The sequence below is a fragment of the Vidua macroura genome, chromosome 9, assembly GCF_024509145.1.
Source record: "Vidua macroura isolate BioBank_ID:100142 chromosome 9, ASM2450914v1, whole genome shotgun sequence".
Classification (NCBI taxonomy): domain Eukaryota; kingdom Metazoa; phylum Chordata; class Aves; order Passeriformes; family Viduidae; genus Vidua; species Vidua macroura.
In genome coordinates, this window is record NC_071579.1 from 32297099 (window position 1) to 32322958 (window position 25860).

The following is a 25860-nucleotide window of genomic DNA, read 5'->3' on the forward strand; positions in this document are numbered from 1 at the left end:
ACCCAGGGCTCTCTGGGGATGGCAGCGGGGCTGGGAAGGGCAGAACTGCCCGCAGGGAAAGTCCTTGGGGTGCAGGGCTGGGATGGAGCTGCAGCAGCAGGAGCAGCACGGACCCTCCCAGCACAGCCCCGGCGCTGCCCACGCTTCCTTCTGCCCGGGGCCGCCGAGCCCGGAGCAGCAGCAGCAGGGTTAATTTGTAAGCCACGCTCCGCAGGGAGAAGCTGCAGTTTATGGTGCCCAGCAGGAACCTGCAGAGCCTGAACTGCGGGAGCTGCTGGGAGACTCCGGCCCCACAAAGCCCCGGGGAGCTGCAGGGCCCAGCCTGGACACACCTGGCCGGTCCTGCAGCCCTCAACAGGTCTGGGAAATGTGCCAGGGAAGGCACTGGAGCAGGGTGGAAGGACCTGGAGCAGGGTGTGATCCTGGAAAACACACTTTTCTAACACAGGGCTGGATGGGATACTGGGAAGGAATTCCTCCTTGTGAAGGTGGGCAGGCCCTGGAATAGAATTCCCAGAGCAGCTGGGGCTGCCCCTGGATCCCTGGCAGTGCCCAAGGCCAGGCTGGGCACTGGGGCTGGAGCAGCCTGGGACAGTGGGAGGTGTCCCTGCCATGGCACTGGGTGGGATTTAAGCTCTCTCCCAGCCCAGCCCAGTCTGGGATTCTGTGGGATCCCTCCAAGGCTCCTGTAACCCTGGGCAGAGCCTGGTGCATCTTGAAGGAGCCGTTTGTCCTGACAGCACAATTCTGGAGAGCTTTCTGCTGTCTCTGGGCAACCAAACCCATCAGCTCAGGCTCTTCCTGCTGCTGCTGAAGATCAGAGAGATTTGCCTTTTGTGGTCCCAGCTCTGTGAAGGAGAGCCTTCACAGCTCTCCCGAGTTCTGCTCATTTTCAAACCCAAATTCTGTGTTGCCTTTTGTTGCTTTAAAAAAAAACAAACAAACAAACAAACAAAAAAAAAAACAAACTGAGATCAAACTGATAAAGGGAAAGTCAAACCCAGCTGTTCAGTGGGGGCTGGGGCTGGCTACAAGGTGTTCCTGCCATCACCTGGGAAATTTAATTTGGGATTTTGTGGAGTTCCCATCCCTGGAGGTGTCCAGGGAAGGTCTGGATGTGGAACTCAGTGCTCTGGGCTGGGGACAAGCTGGAGATTGGTCACTGGTTGGACTCAGTGGTCTGGGAGGGCTTTTCCAACCTCAGGGATTCTGGGATTTGCCTGTCTGGAACTCCTGTGTTAGTTCAGACCCCATGACAATCAGGGATTTCCCATTCTGCTGGGCTGGGGTGGGCTGCCCATCCCAGTGCTGCTCCCCTGTGTCAACCTGCCTGAGGAGCTCAAAAAGTTCCTGTTAAAATTCCAAAATGCAAAAAACCAGTAAAACAATAGGAATAATGGGATAAAAACGTGGAAAACGGCCTTGGCAGGGGGGCTGCAGATGATTCACCTCTGCTGGGATACTGCACAGCCTGAGCTGGGTTTGGGGTTGGGGTGCAGGTGCTGTGCTCCCCAGGGGCTCCCTGGGCTGGTTTGGGGTTGGGGTGCAGGTGCTGTGCTCCCCAATGGATCCCTGGGCTGGTTTGGGGTTGGGGTGCAGGTGCTGTGCTCCCCAATGGATCTCTGGGCTGGTTTGGGGTTGGGGTGCAGGTGCTGTGCTCCCCAATGGATCCCTGGGCTGGTTTGGGGTTGGGGTGCAGGTGCTGTGCTCCCCAATGGATCCCTGGGCTGGTTTGGGGTTGGGGTGCAGGTGCTGTGCTCCCCAATGGATCCCTGGGCTGGTTTGGGGTTGGGGTGCAGGTGCTGTGCTCCCCAATGGATCCCTGGGCTGGTTTGGGGTTGGGGTGCAGGTGCTGTGCTCCCCAGGGGCTCCCTGGGCTGGAATTCCCAGCAGAGCAGCTCCCACAGGTAGGTCCTGGATCACCGGGCAGATAAGATCTGCTCTGGCCCCACCTCCAGCAGCTCCTGCAAACCCAGCACAGCCAAGGTCACTCCAGTTTTTATTCTCACTGGTCCAGCACACTCGGCTTTGGGACACACACGAGTGGCTTGCAGGCAAACCATCCTCTCCAGCTGGATCTTCTGTAGGTGCCCTACAGCTCCCCAAGTGCCTCAGGCAGAGGAACAACACAGAGAGAGCAGGCTGAAAAGGCTTCGTTAAAGAAACACGCCACAGACACAGCTTCCCGTGCCATGAACGTGTCAGGGGAAGCTCCCAGGTGCACTCCAGCTCCTTGGATCGGGTTTAGGAAGGGCAGCCCCTCACAGAGCCATGGCTGGAGGGCACAGCTCCCACTCCTCCTCTCCTGTAAAAACCAACGGGAAGCTCCCATCCCTTCCCATCTGGGTAAAGCTCCCATCCCTTCCCATTTGTACAAAGCTCCCATCCTTTCCAATTTGGACAAAGCTCCCATCCCTTCCCATCTGGGTAAAGCTCCCATCCCTTCCCATCTGGATAAGGCTCCCATCCCTTCCCATTTGGACAAAGCTCCCATCCCTTCCCATCTGGACAAAGCTCCCATCCCTTCCCATTTGGACAAGGCTCCCATCCCTTCCCATTTGGACAAAGCTCCCATCCTTTCCCATCTGGGTAAAGCTCCCATCCCTTCCCATTTGGACAAAGCTCCCATCCCTTCCCATCTGGACAAGGCTCCCATCCCTTCCCATTTGTACAAAGCTCCCATCCCTTCCCATCTGGACGAAGCTCCCATCCCTTCCCATCTGGACAAAGCTCCCATCCCTTCCCATTTGTACAAAGCTCCCATTCCTTCCCATCTGGGTAAAGCTCTCATCCCTTCCCATTTGGACAAAGCTCCCATCCCTTCCCATTTGGACAAAGCTCCCATCCCTTCCCATTTTGAAGAAGCAGCTTCTTCATTTTGCCCCAGCACGGAGGGACAGAAGTGCTCGTCCCAAGCACTGTGAATATTCATGACAAATGCATTGTTTTGTGTGAACTGGAGTGAAACCACCCCGATATTAAGAATCAGCTGCCCCGAATCCCTGGAGGACCCTTCCAGTGTCACATTCCTGGTTTTCCATGCGGGATCCATGGTGCTCAGAGACACAGCACCCCGCTCTTCCTATAAAGGAGCGGATCCCAGGGGTGGATTCCCTGTTCCTCCCAGAACTCCTCTCCATCCCAGCCTGATCCCAGACAATCCCGGCGCCAGGAATGTGCCGGCCAGGGCTGATGCAGGCAGCTGAGGTCATCCCGACATATTTCACAAGTGAGCGGCTCTGCTGAGCTCTTTCCCAAAGGAAAAGTACACAGAGGGAACAACAGGGATCCTCTGGACACCACAGGCTTTTTCCAGACCCAAATCATTCCAACAAAATGAGGCTGCCTCCAGTCTGACTCCAGCAAGGCACTTTTTTTAAGCAGAAAGAGCGCGCATTTTCCCTCAAAGCACCACCCAGTAACTGAAGCACTGATGAACCTGCGGCTGTTACACCCAGGAGCAGCTCAGCACAGAGCAGGGTCCAGCAGCTCCAACTAAAAAAGGCATTTCATCCATTAGTTTTAGGCTGGGTCTTCAGTTAAAGCTAAACCTTGGCTTTTAGGCTGGACTCAGACATCACCTGGATAAAACCAGATTTATGCGGACAAGAATCAGACAATGCAGAACAAAAGTGAAGGCACAGATTCTTTGCTGAGGAGTTACTTTTATAAACAAATTAAATAGAGCAAAACTAAAGGTTTTGTGCAAGAAATTCCTCACAGATGCAGGACTTCATTTGCCTGTAAGACCCCTGAATTCCACAGTACCTGGCACATGGAATATCAAGTATATTTTATTGTATTTGCATTTAACTTCACCCAGAAGGCCACAAAACAGGAGACATGAGAGGCTGTCAGCTCCAAAAGGGTGAAGAAAATGCGTTAAGACACATCTTTTTAAAAAACAAGCCCCAGATGTGGCACAAATGGATTGGAACTGCTAATCCTCCTCAATCTCCCTTCTGCCACGCGGACGAGTGTTTATCAGCACACATCTGTGACTCAGGACACTCGTGCTGCCTTCAGTTCTTGGAAGGGATGGGTGTTCTATCACTGCCACAACCCCTGCTCAGTTTTAAGACACTGAAATCCAATCAAATTTCTTTTTTTTTTTTTCCTTATTCCTGTGGTTTCTCTCCCTGTCTCCCCTTGCCCCTCCAGAAAAAAGGAGGAAGGACTCTCTGAAGGAGATAAAGTTAGTATTAAACATTCTCAGGAGTGAGTCCCTTCAGTAATCCCATCTCTAGAATCTGTTTCCTCTCGGGAAAGTAATTTTTTTTCCACCTTAAAGCAAGAGAGGCCCCCTCAGGCTCTACTTTAGGCCCACAAAACCTCCCACTGCTCATCTCAGCCATGAGTGGGAGTGACCATGGGATGTCCTAATCCTGTTCTGCAGCTCGGCCACGAGTGGCAGTGACCATGGGATGTCCTCATCCCGTTTTGCAGGGGCCATGGGATGTCCTAATCCTGTTCTGCAGCTCGGCCATGAGTGGCAGTGACCATGGAGTGTCCTCATCCCGTTCTGCAGGGGCCATGGAATGCCCTCATCCCAGCTCAGCCACCAGTGACCATGGAGAGTCCTGTCCTGCTGTATCCCAGCGCTTCTGGCACCCTGCAGGAAGAATGTGGCACTCTGGGTCCAAGCAGTGACACCGTGAGGGGGTGCCAGCACGGAGCCGATTGCCAGGAGGGCTTCCAGGTGGCCTCAGCTCCCAGAGCTGTGGGATGTCCCCTCAGGCCATTGTGGATGTCCCCTCAGCCGCGGTGGATGCCCCCTCAGCCGCAGTGGACGTCCCCTCAGGCCGTGGTGGATGTCCCCTCAGGCTGTTGTGGATGTCCCCTCAGGCCATGGTGGATGTCCCCTGAGGTGGATGTCCCCTCAGGCCATGGTGGATGTCCCCTCAGGTGGCTGTGGGATGTCCCCTCAGGCCATTGTGGATGTCCCCTCAGGCCATTCTGGATGACCCCTCAGGCCGCGGTGGATGTCCCCTCAGGCCATTGTGGATGTCCCCTCAGGCCATGGTGGATGTCCCCTCAGGCTGTTGTGGATGTCCCCTCAGGCCACGGTGGATGTCCCCTCAGGCCATGGTGGATGTCCCCTCAGGCTGTTGTGGATGTCCCCTCAGGCCATTGTGGATGTCCCCTGAGGTGGATGTCCCCTCAGGCCATGGTGGATGTCCCCTCAGGTGGCTGTGGGATGTCCCCTCAGGCCATTGTGGATGTCCCCTCAGGCCATTCTGGATGACCCCTCAGGCCGCGGTGGATGTCCCCTCAGGCCATTGTGGATGTCCCCTCAGGCCATGGTGGATGTCCCCTCAGGCCACCATGGATGTCCCCTCAGGCCGTGGTGGATGTCCCCTCAGGCCATTGCGGATGTCCCCTCAGGCCATTGTGGATGTCCCCTCAGCCGCAGTGGATGTCCCCTCAGGCCATGGTGGATGACCCCTCAGGACACTGTGGGATGTCCCCTCAGGCCATTGCGGATGTCCCCTCAGGCCATTGTGGATGTCCCCTGAGGTGGATGTCCCCTCAGGCCATTGTGGATGTCCCCTCAGGTGGATGTCCCCTCAGGCCATTGTGGATGTCCCCTCAGGCCACCATGGATGTCCCCTCAGGCCATGGTGGATGTCCCCTCAGGCCATTGTGGATGTCCCCTCAGGCCATTGTGGATGTCCCCTGAGGTGGATGTCCCCTCAGGCTGTGGTGGATGTCCCCTCAGGCCGCAGTGGATGTCCCCTCAGGCCATTGCGGATGTCCCCTCAGGCCATGGTGGATGTCCCCTCAGGCCATTGCGGATGTCCCCTCAGGCTGTGGTGGATGTCCCCTCAGGCCATTGTGGGATGTCCCCTCAGGCGGCGGTGCGGCGGATCTCCTCGGACAGGGTGAGGGCCCTGTCCCTGGCGTTGGGGCAGTGGGACACGGCGCTGGCGGCCTGGCAGAACTTGCGCAGCAGGATGCGGCGCAGCAGCAGGTACACCCAGGGGTCCAGGATCTGGTTGAGGGAGGCCAGGCGCACGGCCGTCAGCGGCAGGTTGCACTCCCTGCGCAGCTCCCAGCGCTGCGAGCCGCCGCGGCACGGCCCGCCCGCGGGCTCCGACACCATCCTCAGCATGGTCACCTGGGGAGGGACACGGACAAGGACACGGGTCAGGGGCCGCTGCCCACGGCTGGGGCACTGCCCCGCGGAGGCCGGGGCTGCCCCCGCGTCCTTGAAGCGTCCCAGACGGGGCTTGGAGCAGCCGGGGATGGTTGGTGGAAGGCGTCCCTGCCCGTGGAACTGGATGAGTTTAAGGTCCCTCCCGACCCCAGCCTGTATGGGACTATGTGGGAGGGCTCCTGAACACCTCGTTTTCCTGAACAGATCCTTTTTCTGCTCTCAAATCTTTCCCGGGCATGGCTTGGAGGCCCCAGCTGTCCGAGCGTGCTGCCCGGGATCCCTGTGGAACTGGGGCTGTCCATCGTGCCGTGTGTGTGCTCCCAGTGCCACGGAGATGGACGCACCCCCAGCGCTGCCCCGGGGCACCTCCAGCTCTCCCAGCCCCTCCAGCCCCGGGATAAACTTTCAGCCTGGCCCAAAACTGCTGGGAACAGCCCGAGGGAGCAGAGCCGCTGGGAATCGCTGCCAGTCCTGGCCTTTGGAAAGAGCCAACCTGCAATCCCACAGGAAGCCTCCTCAGAGCTGTGTCACCACAAAGGTCACAGCTGGGCTGCTGCTGTCCCCCCAGGCTGGGACAGCCGGAGCCACAGTGACCGGGAGCAGAGGCTCCAGGGAGGATTTTTCCACTCCAAGGGATATTCTGGGTGCCAGATCAATAACCATTGTTGACCTTGGAAAGCCTGGGCTCAGTCTGGAGGGCAGGGCAGCATGGACAGCACAGGAGAATTGTTTTTGTTTCTTTAAACAGAAGCAGCTGAAGATTCCACCCACGACATTTCATTGACAGAAGCGGCCATGGATAGAGCCTTGTGAAAAGAGGGGTGCAGAGCTTTGTAAAAACATGGGTACAGACCCAGAGCACATCAGGAGCCACTAGAGCACCAGAGCCACACTGCCAGAACCTGACCACTCCCCTGGCTCTTCACACACTGTCCCTGTCCAGACCCTGCCATCTCTTTTTCAGCTGGAGCTCCAAAACCACCAGGCTAATAAAAATGCATTTCCCAAGCACACAACTGCTGCTCATTTCTGGTTTTATTACGTAATATCCCTTTATTGGAGTAGTTGTTGGGCCAACAGCTGCTCTACTGGAAATTTTGTTTGTTTGATATCATTAGAGGTTGTTTATCATGGCCTATATTGGTCTTCTAAATGGATTAAAAGCCTGCACAAGGCAGAGGAACAACATCAGGTGGAATAAAGTCAACATAATTCATGCCATTAAAAAAATGGCTCAAAATGATGATGATTGGATTTATTCAACAAGAGCAGCTAAAACTTTACTGTTATCATGAGTGTGGTTTTATACGTCTGTAATTTCTGTCTGCCAGGAGGGATAAGGAGCAGAAGTATTTTAACAGGAAGAGCAGCAGAACTTCTGAGCATTTTGGCTTTAAATAACTTGGGAACAACTCTGGGAAGGAGTAATTTTGTAGCCTGGGACTCTGAAATTATAATTGTAATTCCAGGTTGTGCTGCAGCGGCGTTTCTGTGAAATCAAGGAACAGCTTGCTCCATTTCACCTCGGCGTCATTTGTCTGCTTCCCTCTGGCTCAGGGGCCATCCCAGAATCCCAGATTGGTTTGGGACCTTAAATCCCACCCAGTGCCACCCCTGCCATGGCAGGGACACCTCCCACTGTGCCAGGCTGCTCCAAACCCATCCAGCCTGGCCTTGGGCACTGCCAGGGATCCAGGGGCAGCCACAGCTGCTCTGGGCACCCTGTGCCAGGAATTCCTTCCCAACATCCCATCTAACCCTGCCCTCTGGGAAGCCATTCCCTGTGTCCTGTCAGTACATGCTCCAAGCCAAACAGAAGGTCAGTGTGAACTGGAAACCAGCACCACCACACTGGGTTGGGGGGTTCTCTGTGAGTCCAACAAGCTCCTGTGTGCTTGGAAAAAGGAAACAATTCCTGCACTGTCTGCTCTCCTCCCTCCTTCCCAGGCCAGCACAGAGCCAGACGTGCAGGACACTCCAAGGAGCCCTCCAGAGCACAGCCACGATGTCAGAGCTTTCCCTCTGCTGCTAAATCACATTTGATTTTGTCGTTTGCATCAACAGATCAGCTCTAAAAATACCGTGTGTGGCGAGGGCGTTGTTTACCTCACAGCAGCAGCTGCCAGGATCCATCAGTTCTCAGTTACAAAACTCAGATGTCTTAAAAAAAACCACAGAAACAAAAAAAAACCTCCTCTGTAAAGCGCCAGATTTCCATTTCAGCTCCATTTCTTACAACTGCTGAGTGCTGCAGCTACGGATTAAATGATTGCTACGAGCTGGCTTTCACTGAAAAGGCTTTTGCATTCTCCATGATCACTTCTCCAAAAATCTGGTCTCTAATTCCTGACCTGCACTTCAGAGGTGCACAGAACAAGTTGGGGTGCATGTAAATGGAGGTTTATGTATAAAAATGGAGGTGTATTTATAAAAAAAATCCCTGCAGCCATGAGTCTGGATTGTGAGAACTCCACAGAAGAAGTTCCACACCTCCAAGTGTTGCTGCTGCCGAGGGAAGGGAAGTGCTGATGAATTCCCTCGTGCCTGTGGGTTGACTCCTGCCTCTGAAACCACAGAAGTGCCCGGGGCACCAAACCACCAAGTGGAATCTCTGCTTCCTCACGGATTTACCTGGTTATGAGGGAGGAGGAAATGCTTCCCCATCTCAGGGCTCTCCTGTCATGCTGCAAGGCTGGTGGAACCCTCAGGGCTGACAGGACAAGAAGAAAACTCCTTCTCCAGCCAGAAAGAACCTTTCACATGACCTCAGCATTTCCTCAACCGGCTTCAGCCCATCCTGCTCAGAGAGCCCAAGAACCAATTCTCCTAAAATCCTACTAGTCCTTGACATAATAACCCAGCCTTTTGGGATTCCAGAGCCCCGGGCGTGCCCTGGTCCCACACAGCAAAGATGTGGATTCTGCCTCCCGCACTCCTGCACCACGAGGAGCGGTTCCTAAGGAAGGAATAATAAAACAGTGGAAATCAATGCAAAGATCCTTAAAGAGCAGGCTGGACAAGCCCGGAAGGCTGCTGTAAATCAAACACAGCGGGCTGCCAGCCACAAGGCACTCACAGAGTCACGGCTTGTGCGTTTTCTCAAAAAACACCGTTTGAAGTTTTGCTGCAAGGTGGGAGCAAATAAAAGCCCCTAATTCCCACCTGGCTGCAGCGTCCTGCTCCCAGAGCCTCTCCTCACATCCCCCTTTTCTCCTCCGCACAAGAACCTTGCTCTCCTCCTTCAGTCTCCGGCTCCTGCAGCTGGTTTCCCTGCACTCGGCTCTCCTCTGGGACCTCTCCCAGCTCCGTCCCACCCTTCTGCACCCGCTGGCTCTGTCCCCGTCCCCGCTGTCCTGCCGGGGGGCTGTCCATGGATGTCCCCAGGAGCAGTGACCCCCGGAGCCTCCCCCGCTGGCTCTGTCCCCGTCCCCGCTGTCCTGCCGGGGGCTCTCCATGGATGTCCCCAGGAGCAGTGACCCGCGGAGCCTCCCCCGCTGGCTCTGTCCCCGTCCCCGCTGTCCCGCCGGGGGGCTCTCCATGGATGTCCCCAGGAGCAGTGACCCGCGGAGCCTCCCCCGCTGGCTCTGTCCCCGTCCCCGCTGTCCCGCCGGGGGGCTCTCCATGGATGTCCCCAGGAGCAGTGACCCCCGGAGCCTCCCCCGCTGGCTCCTGGCCCGGAGGACGCCGAGGGCAGCCCGGGGGTCGCCGCGCTGCCCGGGACCTACCAGCAGCGGTGCCCAGCAGGCCGACAGCACGCACATGATGCCCAGCAGCTGCAGCAGCGTCTCGGTGGCGATGCGGCCCCACCGCGAGCCGGGCTGCGCCGCGCCGGCCTTGGCGCGGCAGCGGGACACCAGCGCCTCGATGGTGGCCAGGTTGCAGGCGCCGGTGACCACGAGGGACAGCAGCCCCAGCGCGGCGAAGGCGGCGGCGAAGGCGCTGCCGCCGGCCGCGCTGATGAAGCACCAGGTGCCGGGCCACTGCAGCGCGTAGCGGCCCAGCCCGGCCAGCGGCAGCAGCGCGAAGGCCACGCCGGCGGCCCAGATGGCGGCCAGGCCGCGCTCGGTGGCCCGCGGGCTCATGTGGCTCGCGTACCAGTGCGGGGCGCGGATGGCCAGCGCCCGCTCCACGGCCATGGCGCTGGCGATCAGCAGCGGGCACAGCCCGAACACCGTCATGCTGAAGCCGAAGAAGTCGCAGAGGCGGCCCGAGGGGTCCATGGCCGCCCAGGGCCGGCCCGACAGGTACACGGAGATGACGATGGGGCTGGTGAGCAGCTGGCCCAGCATGTCGGTGAGCGCCAGGGAGCCGATGCACAGCAGGAACGAGCGCTTCCTGCGGCTGCCCTTGGCGCGGTAGCTGCGGGACACGAGCAGCATGGCCAGGGCATTGCCCACGATGCCCGTCAGCATCATGGTCAGCGGGATGGCCACGGACACGGCGCTGCCGCGCTCGGCCGCCCGGCCCGTGCCGTTCCCCCGCGGGCCCGGCCCGCCGGCCGCGCTGGCGTTGGGCGGGCAGTGCTGCCAGGGGCTCATCCCGGAGCCGGCAGGTCCCGCATGGAGCGGGCCCGCAGCCGGCAGGTCCCGCACGGAGGCGGCGGCGCCGCGCGGCCGCTTTATGTGAGGGACGGGCGGGACCCGCCCCGGGGCCGGGAGAGGCGGGGCGGGAGCGGGCAGAGCCTGAGGGAACGGAGCGGGAACCGGGCTGGGGAGGGAACGAGGGGCTGGGACGGGGCTCAGCCTGGAGAAAAGGAGGCTCAGGGGGCCCTTGTGGCTCTGCACAGCTCCTGACAGGAGGGGACAGCCGGGGGGGTCGGGCTGTGCTCCCAGGAACAGGGACAGGAGGAGAGCCAGCGGTGTGCCCTGGTGGCCAGCGGCTCCTGGCCTGGATCAGGAATGGTGTGGCCAGCAGGAGCAGGGAGGTCATTCTCCCCCTGTGCTCAGCACTGCTGAGGGCACACCTCGAGGGCTGTGCCCAGCTCTGGCCCCTCAGTTTGGGATGGACGTTGAGATGCTCGAGCGCATCCAGAGGAGGCAGCGAGGCTGGAGAGGGGCTGGAACACAAACCCTGTGAGGAACGTTTGGAGGAGCTGGGGCTGTTCAGCCTGGAGAAGAGGAGGCTCAGAGGTGACCTCATTGCTCTCCACAGCTCCCTGAAGGGAGGTGCAGACAGGTGGGGTCGGTCTCTTCCACCGGGCAGCGCTGACAGAACAAGAGGTCACAGCCTCGAGCTACGGCAGGGAAGGTTCAGGTTGGGTATTAGGGAAAAAAAAAATTCACCGAAAGAATAATAAAGCACTGGAATTGTCTTCCCTGGGAGGTGGTGGGATCACCATCTCTGGGTGTGTTTAAAAAAAGACTGGACATGGCACTGGGTGCTGTAGTCTGGTTGAGGTGTTGGGGCACAGCTTGGGCTTGATGATCTTGGAGGTCTCTTCCAACCTCATCATTCTGTGACTCTGTGAGAGGGAACGGCCCCAGGCTGGGCCAGCGGAGGGGCAGGGCGGACACCAGGAAAGGTTCTGCCCCAGAGGGTGCTGGCACTGCCCAGATCCCCAGGGAATGGGCACGGCCTGAGGCTGCCGGAGCTCCAGGAGGGTTTGGATGCTGCCAGGGATGCCCAGGGTGGGATTGTTGGGGGGTCTGGATCAATGATCCCTGTGGGTCACATCCAGCCCAAGATATTCCATGAGTCTGTGAGAACACCTGGAAGTTTTGTAAAAGCTCATTTGCTGTTGAAATTAAAAATCATTTTTAAGACTTAAAGGACTGCAACACATAGGACCCATGGGCCAGGTGAGCTGATGAGGACCAGGGTCAGTGCAGGTGACAGGGATCAGGGTCAGGGCAGGTGACAGGGTCAGTGCAGGTGACAGGGATCAGGGCAGGTGACAGGGTCAGTGAAGGTGACAGGGATCAGAGTCAGTGCAGGTGACAGGGATCAGGGCAGGGCAGGTGACAGGGTCAGTGCAGGTGACAGGGATCAGGGCAGGTGACAGGGTCAGTGAAGGTGACAGGGATCAGAGTCAGTGCAGGTGACAGGGATCAGGGCAGGTGACAGAGATCAGTGAAGGTGACAGAGATCAGGGCAGGTGACAGGGATCAGGGTCAGTGCAGGTAACAGGGATCAGGTCAGGGCAGGTGACAGGGATCAGGGTCAGGGCAGGTGACAGGGTCAGTGCAGGTGACAGGGATCAGGGCAGGTGACAGGGATCAGGGTCAGGGCAGGTGACAGGGATCAGGGCAGGTGACAGGGTCAGTGAAGGTGACAGGGATCAGGGTCAGGGCAGGTGACAGGGATCAGGGCAGGTGACAGGGATCAGGTCAGTGCAGGTGACAGGGATCAATGAAGGTGACAGGGATCAGGGCAGGTGACAGGGATCAGTGCAGGTGACAGGGGTCAGTGAAGGTGACAGGGTCAGTGCAGGTGACAGGGATCAGGGTCAGTGCAGGTGACAGGGTCAGGGATCAGGGTCAGTGCAGGTGACAGGGATCAGGTCAGGGCAGGTGACAGGGTCAGGGCAGGTGACAGGGATCAGGGTCAGTGCAGGTGACAGGGATCAGTGAAGGTGACAGGGATCAGGGATCAGGGTCAGTGCAGGTGACAGGGATCAGGATCAGGGCAGGTGACAGGGATCAGTGAAGGTGACAGGGATCAGTGCAGGTGACAGGGATCAGTGCAGGTGACAGGGGTCAGTGAAGGTGACAGGTGACAGGGAAGTCTGAGTGTCCCCAGGACAAAGCACTCGAGCACACTTGACTCACAGGTTTTATTTACACTTGTCTACAGCATCATTTTGCCTTACACGTTCTCTAAGCCAAATGGACCATCCTCCTCCTCCTCCTCCTCCTCCTCTGCCTGTGGCCTATCAGTTGCTAAATTTAAAACCTCCCATCTGTTAAGTACAGCAACAATTGGAATACAAAGCACAAGAAAACCCAAGGCTAACAACAGAGCGTCTACTTGATCTGGTTTTACAGTTTAGTTGAAGTCAGAGGCACAGTTACAGACTAACCTGCTCTTGTGCAACCTACACACATTTAGCATGGAAATTAGAGAGAAAAGAAAGCATTAAAGAAGAAACTGCATTTTTTCTGCAAAGAGATTTATCAAAATACCTCTACACCAAAAACATTTTGCTTCTAGACCAGTCCATAAGACGTGGTTCAAAAAAAACAGGAAAAAAAAAAAAGAGGAAAAAAAAGCCAAATGGAGTTTTTCCATTTTGCTCCGTTTGTTTCTGTGCAGTTTATCAAAACAAGCAGCAAATCTGGCAGTTTTATTACTGAAATAAATGAAGGTATATTGCTCTTTGCTTGCTTAAAAAGAAGAGTTTTCCTTACCATACTTACCTTGTGATGGCACTGAAGAAACTTAAACCTTTCTTAACCAAACGGAGCTCAAGAGAGACCAAGTTTTATACTCATTTATGGATTCCATAAAGCATTTTAAGCCATAAATTATGTTGAAGGGAAAAAGAATGATCGATGAAGAAGACGTTGAAGATGCCAGGACTTTCTACACAGTTTATTCATTCTCATTTTTAAAGAAAAATAAAATTAAGATACCTTGAAAATTTTAGTCAGCCCCAAAGGAAATTTTACAGGCGGCCTGCGGAAGCTTCCCTTGATTCCAAGGAGCCAGTTCCACACTGCTCCAGCCCAGGAGCAGATCCCAACTGATCCGTCGGGAAGGAGGGATCCCGGAGTGCGGGCTCTGGAAACCGCCGCAGCCGCAGCGCTGTGCTGGCTGCCAACGTCCTCCCTCGCCAGGAGTGAAGCTAATTCCCTCTGGAATCATGATGGACTGGGGGGTTTGAGCTGCTAGAGAGGGGTGTCCATCTGCACTGGCACTGCTACGTGGCAAAACAAAAACTGCTCAGCCCAAGGCCCCACTGCTGGCCCCAGGTGCCCCCAGCCCTGCCCCTGCTGTGGTCCCACGGGAGCTCCATCCTGCTCTGGAAAACCCACGGCTTCTTCCTTGCACAAAGAGCTGTGCCAGGACATTCCCAACCTGCTCCTCCAGCTGAGGGAGCCAGGAGTGGAGGAACTGATCTTGAAAAATAATAAACCCTCCCCCCCCACACCACGGAACTTCCCCCTGTGCCGGGGAGTTTATGGCTTAAAATGCTACTGCGGGTTTGGGTGATGGATGAACAAAGCTGCAGTTTGCCAGAAAGCCAGGACAGACATGCACCTCTACTAGCAGATTGAGCACTTCTGACCAAGTAAGACACCAACTTCTTAAAAATGTCTCATGCACTGACTGGAATTTTGGTGGGTTTTTGTAAGTGTGAGCTTTTACACATTATTTCTTTTTAGAACTCGTACGGGAACCAGAATGGGAGGATCCGGAGGAAGATCTGCGGCGTCTGCAAGATACAAATGGAGAAAGCATGCACAGAAATGAGCTCAGATTCATCCTGGCACCCCCTTTGAGCAGCATCCTACCATAGCTGGAAGCCAAGTATATCTCATGGGGGCCTTACAAGAATATGCAAAGTAACTTTAAGCCGCTAATTTAACATTAAAATCTAAGTTTAATAGTGAGAGTAGAATACAGTTTCTATTTCAACGCAGTATTTACTTAAGAAAATAATTCAATAATTCAATAATGAACGCATTAACACTGTCACAAACTGAAAGAAGGGTGAGCCAGGTCTTTATACAGAACATGCTCCTACCAGGAGGACTTTCAATGGAGGGGGGAAAATTATTTAAAAAAAACAATTACAGAGGTTAACAAAAGAAAGAGTAGGGCAAGTGAGGAAGCTACTTTTACTACGAGAGTAACTGCTCAGATTTGATTGTTTCCCAGTGAATCTCAGTCCTTGGATAACTACAGTAAACCATCACACATGTCAATACAGCCATTCTTATTCTACATAAACCCAAACCTTTCGGGTGACCGTGATCTCGAGCGCCTTTTTTTGCGATCACCAGAGGAAGAGGATCTAGAGCGGCTTCGCTTCTTGCCTCTCTCCGGGGAAGATGAGGAGCGAGAGCTGGAGCAAGATCTTTTCCTTGGGGTGGAAGACCCCCTGTAGGACCTGGAGCTGGATCTTTATTGATTGAGAAATAAACCACATTTAATTCTGGGATCGTGGAGAAGGCACAAAGAACAAGCAGAGACAGTTTTCATGAACATTCACTACTCTGTTTTCTCCAGGGGTGTGGAAAATAAACACTTCCATACTTACTCTGCCAAGAACACTGCTACTGCCAGGGCAGCTTGCCTAAGAAATTCTGCTAAGTAGTGTTTCCTGATAAATGGACCACCAATGGTTTGGACAGCTCTCCCCAGCATTCACCAGAATGAGCCATTTTGGCAATAAAGCACCGGGTGACTGCTGGGAAGTTGCCTCTGCAAGGACCTTCCTCAGCAGTTAAATTCACACATCAGAATCACCTGGAAACCAGAGATCTAAAGCTGATTTACCGTGGTTCACTTTATCCTAACGGACACTTCACACTGCATGTTCATCTGACCAAACAGTAACAAATCCAGCTGTTATATTTACAGATCTCAAACTACATTTCTGAAGAGACTGAAACCTTCCTCAACCAAAACACTGCAAAAAGCCTCTCAGAATAGTCAGAATATTTAAAAACCTCTCTTGGAACACAGTGCCCCTCTGGTGGGGCACAGGGACACCTTTCCTCTTCCCAAAAGCACGGATTCCATCCTGTGCTGACCCTCACGGGATAATCCACAGCACGTCCCTGCCCCCAAGGGGTGGTGGCAGCATTTGTGATTGTTCTTCCCAACCCATCTTCCTCATTTAGAATCTTGGGATTCTGTGCATGCACGGAGAAGGGACAGCCCTTCATTCCACCACAGAGGGAATGTTCTGCCAATGGAATGCCTGTGCAAGGACACCTCAAATGTGCTTTTGTTCCTGCGCCTGCCCAGCTCAGTGACACTCTACACAAATCACTCTGACTGCTCTCAGCCTCTCCCACCATCTCCTACCAACATCTCCCTATGCTCCCCCAGGTTTGTACAGGAACGGCTGCCCTGTCTCGTGGAAGATGCAGAATTCTCACTGAACACAAAACCAGAAGGACAGTGGCATTTCTAACGTTCCTCCAGCTCAAGCAGCCCCAGTGGAAACAGGAAAAGCACCCAAATGCCTGCAGCAGGGAACCATGCACTCAAATCCTTCTTCCTCCACTGCAGCTCGGTGGCGTCCGCTCGTCCGGCTTAGGCCAGACTTAACCTCTTGCACCAAAACCTCTGCTCCTCAGTGAACACAGCTGTGGTGGAACACCCGGTGCAGAGACCCAGCCAGTCTGGCTTCCAAGATAAAAAGCAGTTAATGTTTGTCTGAGCAGCACAGCCTCAGGGTGGCACCAGAGCAGCTGCAGCCTGTGCCCTGTGTCTGTGCAGGGACAGGCTGGTACCTCATTCACCTGGATTTGGACCCACGGGACCGCGACTGTTCCCTGGAGCTGGAGCGGGATCTCGATCTGGAGCTGGAAGAACTCCTGGAATGGGACCTGCAACAACACGGGAGATCTTTTTCCAGTGTCTGACTTGCATGTAGCAGAGTTACTGCTCCTGAGAGCAGCAGACACGAGGCAGCAACACAGTCTGAGTGCTAAAATGCCAATCCCCTCCTGCCCCCAGCATCACCACAGCACACTTTAAACCAGACACTTCTACACAGCAAGATCTTGCATTAAAAGCATTACAGAGTCAGCTTGAGATTATGGTTCCTAAAACAAAGCACAACAATTAAACAGGACTGCAGCTACCTGCCAAAAAGAAATAACTGCCTATCTATTCATTATTTCATGAAATCAATGCTTTAATTTGTGCCTTAACTGGAAACCCATCAGTTTCCTTGAAAGGCAGAGCAGATGAGAGCATTAGGATTGGTCAGCTGAATTTCCCCCCAGCCAGTTCTCACAAGCACTTTGTAATAACCTTCAAATTTTCATGAAGATTTTCCCCTGCATTATAAATTAAGTGGTTAATTTGGGGCTAAAATACTGCCATATGCAACACAACTTGCAACTGGCCACAATTATTTCCGTATTTTCACTGATGGATTTTCTCTAAAGCACAAACCACAAGAGAAATTTAACAATGGGAGCGGGCTCCGTCAACCACTGGAAACAAAAGCATTTAAAACAAATTCTAAGAATATTTTCAGGTAAAATATATCCTACTTGCTCTCAAACCCCTGAGTTTATACTGTTACCACAACTTTCTCATTTTACAGGGCAGGACACAGTAGTATGAACATTTCCTAGCTAGGAAATACATTTAAACCTTTTTAAAACCAGCAAAAAAAGCATCCACAAACGGTAACTGATATTTCCAATTATCTGTAGCTAAAAGCAGAAAGTTCAAGAGGAAGCTGAAATCTCAGGACAAGTTACTTTCTCCTTCACTGTTAGTATTTGTGAATGTTAATATTTACCACTGTAAATGACCACAGTTATGGGCAGGTGGGGTTCTGAGTGTCCTTGGAGCCTCCCAGCCAAGCACTGCACTCAGACTGCTCTGAGCAGAGGGAAGCAGGGGAGGCTGGGGAGCAGAAGAGGCAGCAGGAGCAAGAGCCAACAGTGATGGGGAGAAGCCAAGCCAGAGGCAGGGGCTGGCCCCTGGTTACAAGGGGCTGCAGAATTTGGGCAGTGACAGCACTGAGAGCACAGAGGGGCAAGGATAAGCTGGGAAGATCAGAAGGAACTTGAACTTTACAGATGTGAATTTAATAAATGACCCTGGGAGCTGGTTCTGAATTATCAGGATCCTCCTTGCATGAGCTGTAAGGCAGCTCAAGAGCTCCAATACTGACATCAGCCAATTTCAAATCACTGACTGAATTGTTCATTTATTACTGAATTTAAATAGCAATGAGAAAGCTTAAGCCTGCCCAGTAGATCTTTGTGAGGTCCCCCGTAAACCCTCAGTGTTATTAGAGAACTCCAGAGTGGTTTGGGTTGGGAGGGACCTTAAAGCTCATCTCATTTCACTGCTCCATGGGCAGGGACACCTTCCACCAGACCAGGCTGCTCCAAGTCCTGTCCAGCCTGGCCTTGGACAGTTCCAGGGATGGGAAGGTTCTGACAGCACTGCCACTGCATTTAAAACTTTGTCACTTGCCATTAACTCGAGTTCAAGTTTCTTGTCTTTATTCCCAGGATATTCCCACTGTGTCCTTTCCCTGAATCTGCCTGGGCTGCATTGTCACTGCCTCTTCTGCCACCTCCTCCCACTCCAGCAGTGCCCCCCTCTGTCCAACAACAGAACCACACAAGGCCAACGAGCCTGAAAACCTGAAAATAAATCACATTATTCCATTTCTTTGAAGGATTTCACCAAACATCAACTTAAATCACTAAAACAAGCCACAAGCCCCACGGAGCCTCCCTGCTGCAGCTCAGGCAGAGCATCACCACCTCTGTAAATGGAGAGTTATTCACATCATCACACAACTGTAAGGCAATCAAACGAAGTAAAAAGGAAGTCAGATACTGACATTTTGCCTGGCGTTACCCTGGACCTGTACCCGTTTACCTGGACCTAGACCTTGAGCTCGAGTGAGAGGATGAGCGCGAGGACGAGCGCGAGTGGGAGGAGCGGGACTTGGAGCGGCTGCGCCTCGGCGGCTTCTTCTTCTTGTTGGTGTCCTCCTCCTCGCTGGCATCCAGGTTGTACTTGGACAGGTCAGCATCGTCTTCATCCTCATCCTGCCACGGGCACAACACAGCAAACTCAGGCAGTGCTTTTAGCTTCCCTTCAGGTTTTACTTATGCCAGCGTTTACCTCGTGCTCTTTCCCGGCCTTTGAAAACTGAACGGAATTTAATGAGACTCCACAATCCTAAGCAGTGACGAGTGACTGAAAATTGGTTTTGAATGAAGTAATAAAAACCCTGCAACACTCCCCCCCCCAATATTTAATGAAGTTAATGACTCCACAGACACATTTTCACCACTTACTTTAAATGAATCTTCACCCTCAGAATCTCTAAGCAAAGCCCAACTCTGCAGAGACAGATCTCATATGCAAAGTTTGGTGACTGCTGTGTAAAACACGACCACCTGCACACGTCTCTGCAGGGCTGCTGCCCAAAGATGTGGAAAATCCAGTAAGTGATACTCATATAGCTCAGAAAAGATGGAAAAAACCCTCAGAATATTATATTTCATTTTATAAAAAATAAATCTGATGTGGTTTTAAAAGCCTAGGAAGAAAACTCAAGAGCACTCGCTATACGTGGTAGCCACACATCCCAGTTCCAAATAAAGATCTTGGAGTTCTGGGTTCTGATCTCAGACAGGCTTGTCATTTCTGATTTAAGAAACTGCCCATTTTTGAGTGCAGGTGTTTGGAACAAAGCAGAGCTTGTGCACATCTCTTCCAGCAGCTTTGGGCACCGTTACTGCCACAGCTCTGCTCTAAAGGCAGCTGAAAACACTGATCAGCCCTTCCCCTGCTCCTGGGCAGCACTGAAATCATGATTAAAAACTGCTTCAAGACAACAAACCATCCTACCTCATCCAATTTATACTTGGAGAGATCTTCATCCTCATCCTCCTCATCCTCCCCCTCAGACTCCTTATCTTCCACTTCCTTCAGGATGGAGGCAGGACCCACCGGCTTCCCCCGGTACTTTTTCTTTTTGCGCCCAAACTGAGGAAGTTTGTGCCAGGATTAGAACAGGATTGAATAAAAAACGACCACCAACTGTATTTTTGATAACACTTCTATAAGAAAATAAATAATCATCAATTTTAAATGAGATCTTGCCCCAAGGGAAAATGGAGCACTGCGGAATGTCAATTAGCAACAAGGAACTTTCAAAGAGACGCTCGTCCTGGGGACAGTGAGACTCCAGAGAGATGAACGGGAATCTGAGCACTTTGTACTTCAGTTTCCTGGGATATCCTTCAAAAACACAACAAGAGTCTCTCCAGAGCAGTCCCTGCCCTCCCTTACCTCATCGTACTCCCCGTCGGACTCCTCCCGCTCTATGTATTCCACGTTCTCCCGTTCATTGAATCCTCCTCCGTAGCCTTGAAAAAGGGGCAAAACAACACAAAGCCTTCAGCTGCCTGGAGCACACAAACGTCCACAGGGGCTCTGGAAAGCCTCATGGAATTACACATCTGCCATAAGGACGGAACAGGATCTCAGGAGGAACATGAATTGTTCCCACGCACGTTTATTAAATGCAGTTTCTCACAAATCCAATTAAAATAATGGATTGGGACCACTAAAAGTATTTATCAACTTAATTAAGTACTAAGTACTTCAATAAGTTATTTAAATAATAAATATGTGGATATATCATTTGCAATTATAACAATTATATGAAATATTATTACATTATTTAATATCCTTTACTATTTTCACAATACTCAATACTGAAATATTGTTTTTCCTTTCAAACAATAAGCTCTGTGCTCTTCTCTAGGCTCCTTTATTTCTGTGCCTTTGTGTTCCACCCTGTGCTCTAAATTCCCTGCCCTGCTCCATTCCTGCAGTGAATTCCCTGCCTGATCCCAGGAGCAGAGGGGAGAGTGCAGGAGCTGTAAGGAGATCCTGCCCCAGTTCCCTCTGGGCTCACGTTCCCTCAGGAGAGCTGAAAGTGAGCCCCAGCCCTCCTGAGCAGATAACAGCCTTATCTGCACGTGGCCAGCCCACAGGAGGCCTCTGCAGATGAATTAAACATTGCTTCCAAAGTCCTGACATCAAAATCCAACCAGGGGCAGCTCAGGCTGAACGTTCCCCCATTTCCCACAGCACCGAAACTCGCCGAGGCCTAGAACCTGCACCTTGCAGGAGCTGTGCCAGTCAGGGAAAACAAGGAATGCCCCTCTGATTCCCAGAGCTGGCAGTGCCAGCACCAGAGGCACCCCCAGCTCACCTGTCCTCTCCTCCAGCTTGGCGTACTTGGGGGTGTTGCACATGTTGCACTCCGAGCGCCGCGCCCAGTTCACGTTACCACAGCTGCAGGGAGACAGAGACAGGTGGGAAACCTTATCCTCCAGATGGGAATAAAACACCCTCCAGAGGGGAATAAAACATCCTTCAGATTGGGAATAAAACACCCTCCAGAGGGGAATAAAACATCCTTCAGATTGGGAATAAAACACCCTCCAGATGGGAATAAAACACCCTCCAGATGGGAATAAAACACCCTCCAGAGGGGAATAAAACATCCTTCAGATTGGGAATAAAACACCCTCCAGATGGGAATAAAACATCCTTCAGATTGGGAATAAAACACCCTCCAGATGGGAATAAAACACCCTCCAGATGGGAATAAAACACCCTCCAGAGGGGAATAAAACACCCTCCAGAGGGGAATAAAACACCCTCCAGAGGGGAATAAAACACCCTCCAGATGGGAATAAAACATCCTTCAGATTGGGAATAAAACATCCTTCACATGGGAATAAAACACCCTCCAGATGGGAATAAAACACCCTCCAGAGGGGAATAAAACACCCTCCAGATGGGAATAAAACATCCTCCAGATGGGAATAAAACACCCTCCAGAGGGGAATAAAACCTTATCCTCCAGATGGGAATAAAACCTTATCCTTCACATGGGAATAAAATCTTATCCTTCACATGGGAATAAAACATCCTCCAGATGGGAATAAAACATTCTTCAGATTGGGAATAGAACATCCTTCAAATTGGGAATAAAACCTTACCCTTTAGACCAGGAATAAAACCTTACCCTTCAGATGGGAATAAAACCTTATCCTCCAGATGGGAATAAAACCTTATCCTCCAGATGGGAATAAAACCTTATCCTCCAGATGGGAATAAAACACCCTTCAGATGGGAATAAAACACCCTCCAGATGGGAATAAAACGTTATCCTTCAGATTAGGAATAAAACCTTATCCTCCAGATGGGAATAAAACCTTATCCTTTACATGGGAATAAAACATCCTCCAGATTGGGAATAAAACATCCTTCAGATTGGGAATAAAACCTTATCCTTCACATGGGAATAAAACACCCTCCAGATTGGGAATAAAACACCCTTCAGCCTGGGAATAAAAGCTTACCCTTCAGCCTGGGAATACAAGGCTGGGGACACAGCACTCGGGAAGGTGACAGCACTGCACAGTCTGGGGAAGATGTCAGCTCATGGGGCAGGAGCAGGGCCAGGAGCACAGCTGGGCTCCTTCCCAGCTCCCCCAGCCTCTCCTGGGGCTCCAGCCCCGTTCCCTGCCCTGCAAGGGACGAGCTGCTGGTGCCAGGCTGAACTGCCAGGTGCAGGAATGTCACAGCCGGTTCGGTGTGCAGGGACAGCCCTGCCAGGGCAGGGACACCTCCCAGTGCTGCAGCCCCAGCGTCCAGCCTGGCCTGGGGCACTGCCAGGGACCAGGGGCAGCCCCTGCTGCCCTGGGAATTCTGCTCCAGGGCCTGCCCAGCCTGCCAGGGAAGGCAGCAGCTCCCAGTGCCATGGGGGTGGCAGTGCCACCTCCGCATCCCCTCCAAACGTGGGCAGTGTCTCAGCTGAGCAGCCCTGGCCTTTCTCCTGGGCACTGCTGCCCTGTTAATTAATGTGCAGCGAGGGAGCGCGGCCCCAGCGCAAATTAATTCACAGAGTGAAGATTTAACAAAGCAAAAATTCATTTAGGTTTAAGTTAAATGTACTACTTTGAGCTTATTAGCATAAGTGAGGTATGCTGCTTAGTCTAGCAACTTTACAATGCTAACAGAACTGCCCTAACTAAAAAAAAAAAAAGATAAAAAAGGTTCTTCACACTTTAAAACAAAACAAAGTAACCTAGAGGTTTTCTTACACTTTCTGACAAAAACTAAGTACAAGCATAAATAACTGTAAGTGTAACACAAAAATCAACAAACTAAATATACACAAACCTACTGTAAAATTCTATACGTATCTAAATTAGTTAAAGGTAATTAAAAAAAAAACCCCAAGACTCTTCAGGGGCACGCATGTGCTTTAAAAGGAAACGATGCCCCACCCGCGCCCGGTGCTGCACTAAGCACAGCATCCCTACAAATCCTTCTAGGAATCGCGGGGATTTAACTTCTCCTCCGCGTTCCAGCAGCGCGGGGCATTCCCAGGGCGGGGCAGGAGCCGCGAGTTGGAGCCTACGTTTTGCACTGCCAGTCGTTGGCGCTGAACAGCCCGCGGCTCTTCTCGGCCAGCGTCTTCCCGATCTCCGTCCCCCCCGCCTTCATCATCTTGGCCTCCGTCGTCTTCTCTGCGGGGACAGACACAAGAGCGTGAAACGGCAGCCTCGGAACTTACCGCAACCACCTCAGGGTCCCTTCAACAAAACCGGGGGCACTTCTCCAACAGCTCGGAGAAGTCGCTGCTCCCAGTGCTGCCTGGCGGGGCAGGAGGAGCCGCGCTGCCGGGAACTCACCTCTGCCGCATCTGTTACAGCTCGTCCTCCTGGCGAAGTTCACGTTCCCGCACCTGGGCACGGAGCAGAGCACGAGGGCCGCGGTTAAGCGCAGCCGGGACCCGCCGAGCGCCGCGATTTAACCCGAGCGCGTCCCACGCCCAAAGCCAGCTCCCCGCGGCCGGTCCCGGCCCCCGCCTCGCTCCCCGTCCGCACTGCCGGCTCCCTGCCCCGCTCCCGGCCCCGCTCCCGGCGGCTCCCGGCCGTGCCCTCACTTCTTGTCGGGGCAGATCCAGTCGCCGTCGCTGACGCGGAAGTTCTTGGTCGCCATCTCGGGCCGAGCCGGGCCGGGCCGAGCGCCGCCGCCACACGCAGGACCCGGGGCCCTGCGCCGCGCGGGCTGCCCCGCCGCGCGCCTGCGCCCTGCCCCGCCCCGCCGGCGCGCCTGCCGCTCAGGCAGCGCCGCGGACGCCTCAGCCGCGGGCGGGAGCGGGGAGCGAGCGCCCCCTGGCGGACGGGAGGGGCGGCGTGAGGGGAGCCGAGGGCGGGAACGGGAAAAAGGGGGAAAAAAAGGGGAAAAGAGGGAAAAAGGGGGAAAAGGGGAAAAAGGGGGAAAAGGGAAAAAGGGGGAAAAGAGGGGAAAAAAGGGGGGAAAAGGGGGAAAAGAGGGGGAAAAAAGGGGGAAAAGGGAAAAAGGGGGAAAAGGGAAAAAGGGGGGAAAAGAGAGGAAAAAGGGGGGGAAAGGGAAAAAGGGGGGAAAAGAGGGGAAAAAGGGGGGAAAAGAGGGAAAAAAGGGGGGGAAAGGGAAAAGGGGGGAAAAGGGAAAAAGGGGGGAAAGGGAAAAAAGGGAGAAAAAAGAAAAAAGGGAAAAAGGAAAAAAGGGGGAAAAGGGGGGAAAAAGGAAAAAAGGGGGGAAGGGAAAAAGGGAAAAAAGGAAAAAGGGAAAAAAAGGGGAAAAGGGAAACGGGAACGGGAAAAAAAGGGAAAAATGAGAAAAAAGGGAAGTGGGAACGGGAAAAAAGCGCCTGGGGATCTGGGCAGTGCCAGCAGCCTCTGGGGGCAGAGCCTGTCCCAGTGCCTGAAGGACACTTTGGGATGACGATCAATGTCGGAGCATTCGAGTCAATCCGTTATTTAAATAAATATTTTAAATGTGGGTGTCCGGCCCACGCCGTGGTTCGTGGGCGGCTCTGTGCCAGCACTGGGACATTGTCCCCTGGGTGTCCCCAGGGTGCCAGGGCTGTGCTCTCCTGGCATCTCCTTCCACACCACCTCTGATATCCCCCTTCCTGCTTGTGAGAAACGCCAATCACTTGGGTTTTTAAAAAAAAAAAAATCAAATTTTATTAGTAATAAAATAGTTATTAAAAATAGTAATAAAATCAGAGTAATAAGAATGTGGACAATGAGGATTAGGACACTACGAGGCAATAAAAAGCAAAGAATTCCGGATGTCCGGATGTTTTTGGGCACTGAGCTGCCAAAAACCTGCCTTGTGAACAAAGGAACAACCCTGAAAAGCCACAGCCTGCTGCATATTCATATCTCTCATACAAGATGCAGAAATTCCTTGCAAATTAAGATTTTTTCTGATTTTTGTCAGCTTCTTCCCCATAATCTTGGTGGTTCCATAAAGAGCAGAGGAGGTGGAAGGATGTTTGTCTTTTCTGATAACAGGCAGTGACACTTTAGATTTCCTGTCGCTGTTATCTCTGTGCAAAGAGTTTCTTGATTATCTTATCCCTTTTCTTGAGCTAGTAAAAAATATCTTACATCGCAGAGTTTCTATTTTAACATTACGTTGTAACCTAAAACTATATTCAACACACCACTTAAAAAGGATTAACAAGGATTAATTAACACAGTATTACAAATTAACCCTCCATAACACATACAGTATTCGATTTAATGTTTGCGAAGAGCCGATCACAAAACACACACTTTTCACACTGCTTTTTTTTTTTGTTGGTTTTTTTTTTTTGTTTTTTTTTTTGTTTGTTTTTTTTTTTGTTTTTTTTTTTTTTTTTTGTTTTTTTGTTTTTTTTTGTTTTTTTTTTTTTGTTTTTGTTTTTTTTTTTTGTTTTTGTTTTTGTTTTTTTTTTGTTTTTTGGACTGGAAAAGGGAAATCTGCCAAGACCTGCAGCGCTGTGGTGGCCCAGCATTCCCGAACCACGTCCGTGCTACGTGCTTGTTTACAGCAAATATTACCTTCCTGGCAGTTTTTATTCTCTCTCCTTGTTGTGGCCACAAAGCAAACCCCCCCGGGATCTGCTGGTTTTTATTTCACCGCTCCCTCTCAGCGCTGAGGGGGTGGCAGCGCTGTTGCTGTTCATTTCCAGA

At 52.7% G+C, this 25860-nt stretch overlaps 2 protein-coding genes across 4 annotated transcripts; both read right to left on the reverse strand.

The window, feature by feature from the left end:
• Window positions 1–1676: 1676 nt before the first annotated feature.
• On the reverse strand, window positions 1677–10704 carry PTGER3 (prostaglandin E receptor 3). Of its 3 annotated transcripts, XR_008438356.1 has the most exons (3): window positions 9883–10704; window positions 5066–6118; window positions 3634–4956 (listed from the first exon to the last, which is right to left on the reverse strand). XR_008438356.1 is itself a non-coding variant. In XM_053985140.1 (2 exons), the coding sequence occupies exons 1-2, from the start codon at window positions 10693–10695 to the stop codon at window positions 2093–2095; spliced, it is 1026 nt and encodes a 341-aa protein (XP_053841115.1). In that variant the 5' UTR covers window positions 10696–10704; the 3' UTR covers window positions 1677–2092. The 3 variants fall into 3 exon arrangements, 2 of the variants coding, with proteins under 2 accessions (XP_053841115.1, XP_053841114.1); XM_053985140.1 differs by lacking the exons at window positions 3634–4956; window positions 5066–6118 and adding an exon at window positions 1677–2305; XM_053985139.1 differs by having other exon boundaries at window positions 3634–6118.
• A 2210-nt stretch (window positions 10705–12914) lies between these two features.
• Window positions 12915–23912, reverse strand: ZRANB2 (zinc finger RANBP2-type containing 2). Its single transcript, XM_053985141.1, has 10 exons — window positions 23796–23912; window positions 23542–23594; window positions 23268–23376; window positions 21045–21127; window positions 20114–20190; window positions 19670–19807; window positions 18689–18861; window positions 16573–16659; window positions 15057–15221; window positions 12915–14531 (listed from the first exon to the last, which is right to left on the reverse strand). The coding sequence occupies exons 1-10, from the start codon at window positions 23849–23851 to the stop codon at window positions 14468–14470; spliced, it is 1005 nt and encodes a 334-aa protein (XP_053841116.1). The 5' UTR covers window positions 23852–23912; the 3' UTR covers window positions 12915–14467.
• Between the last annotated feature and the right edge of the window lie 1948 nt (window positions 23913–25860).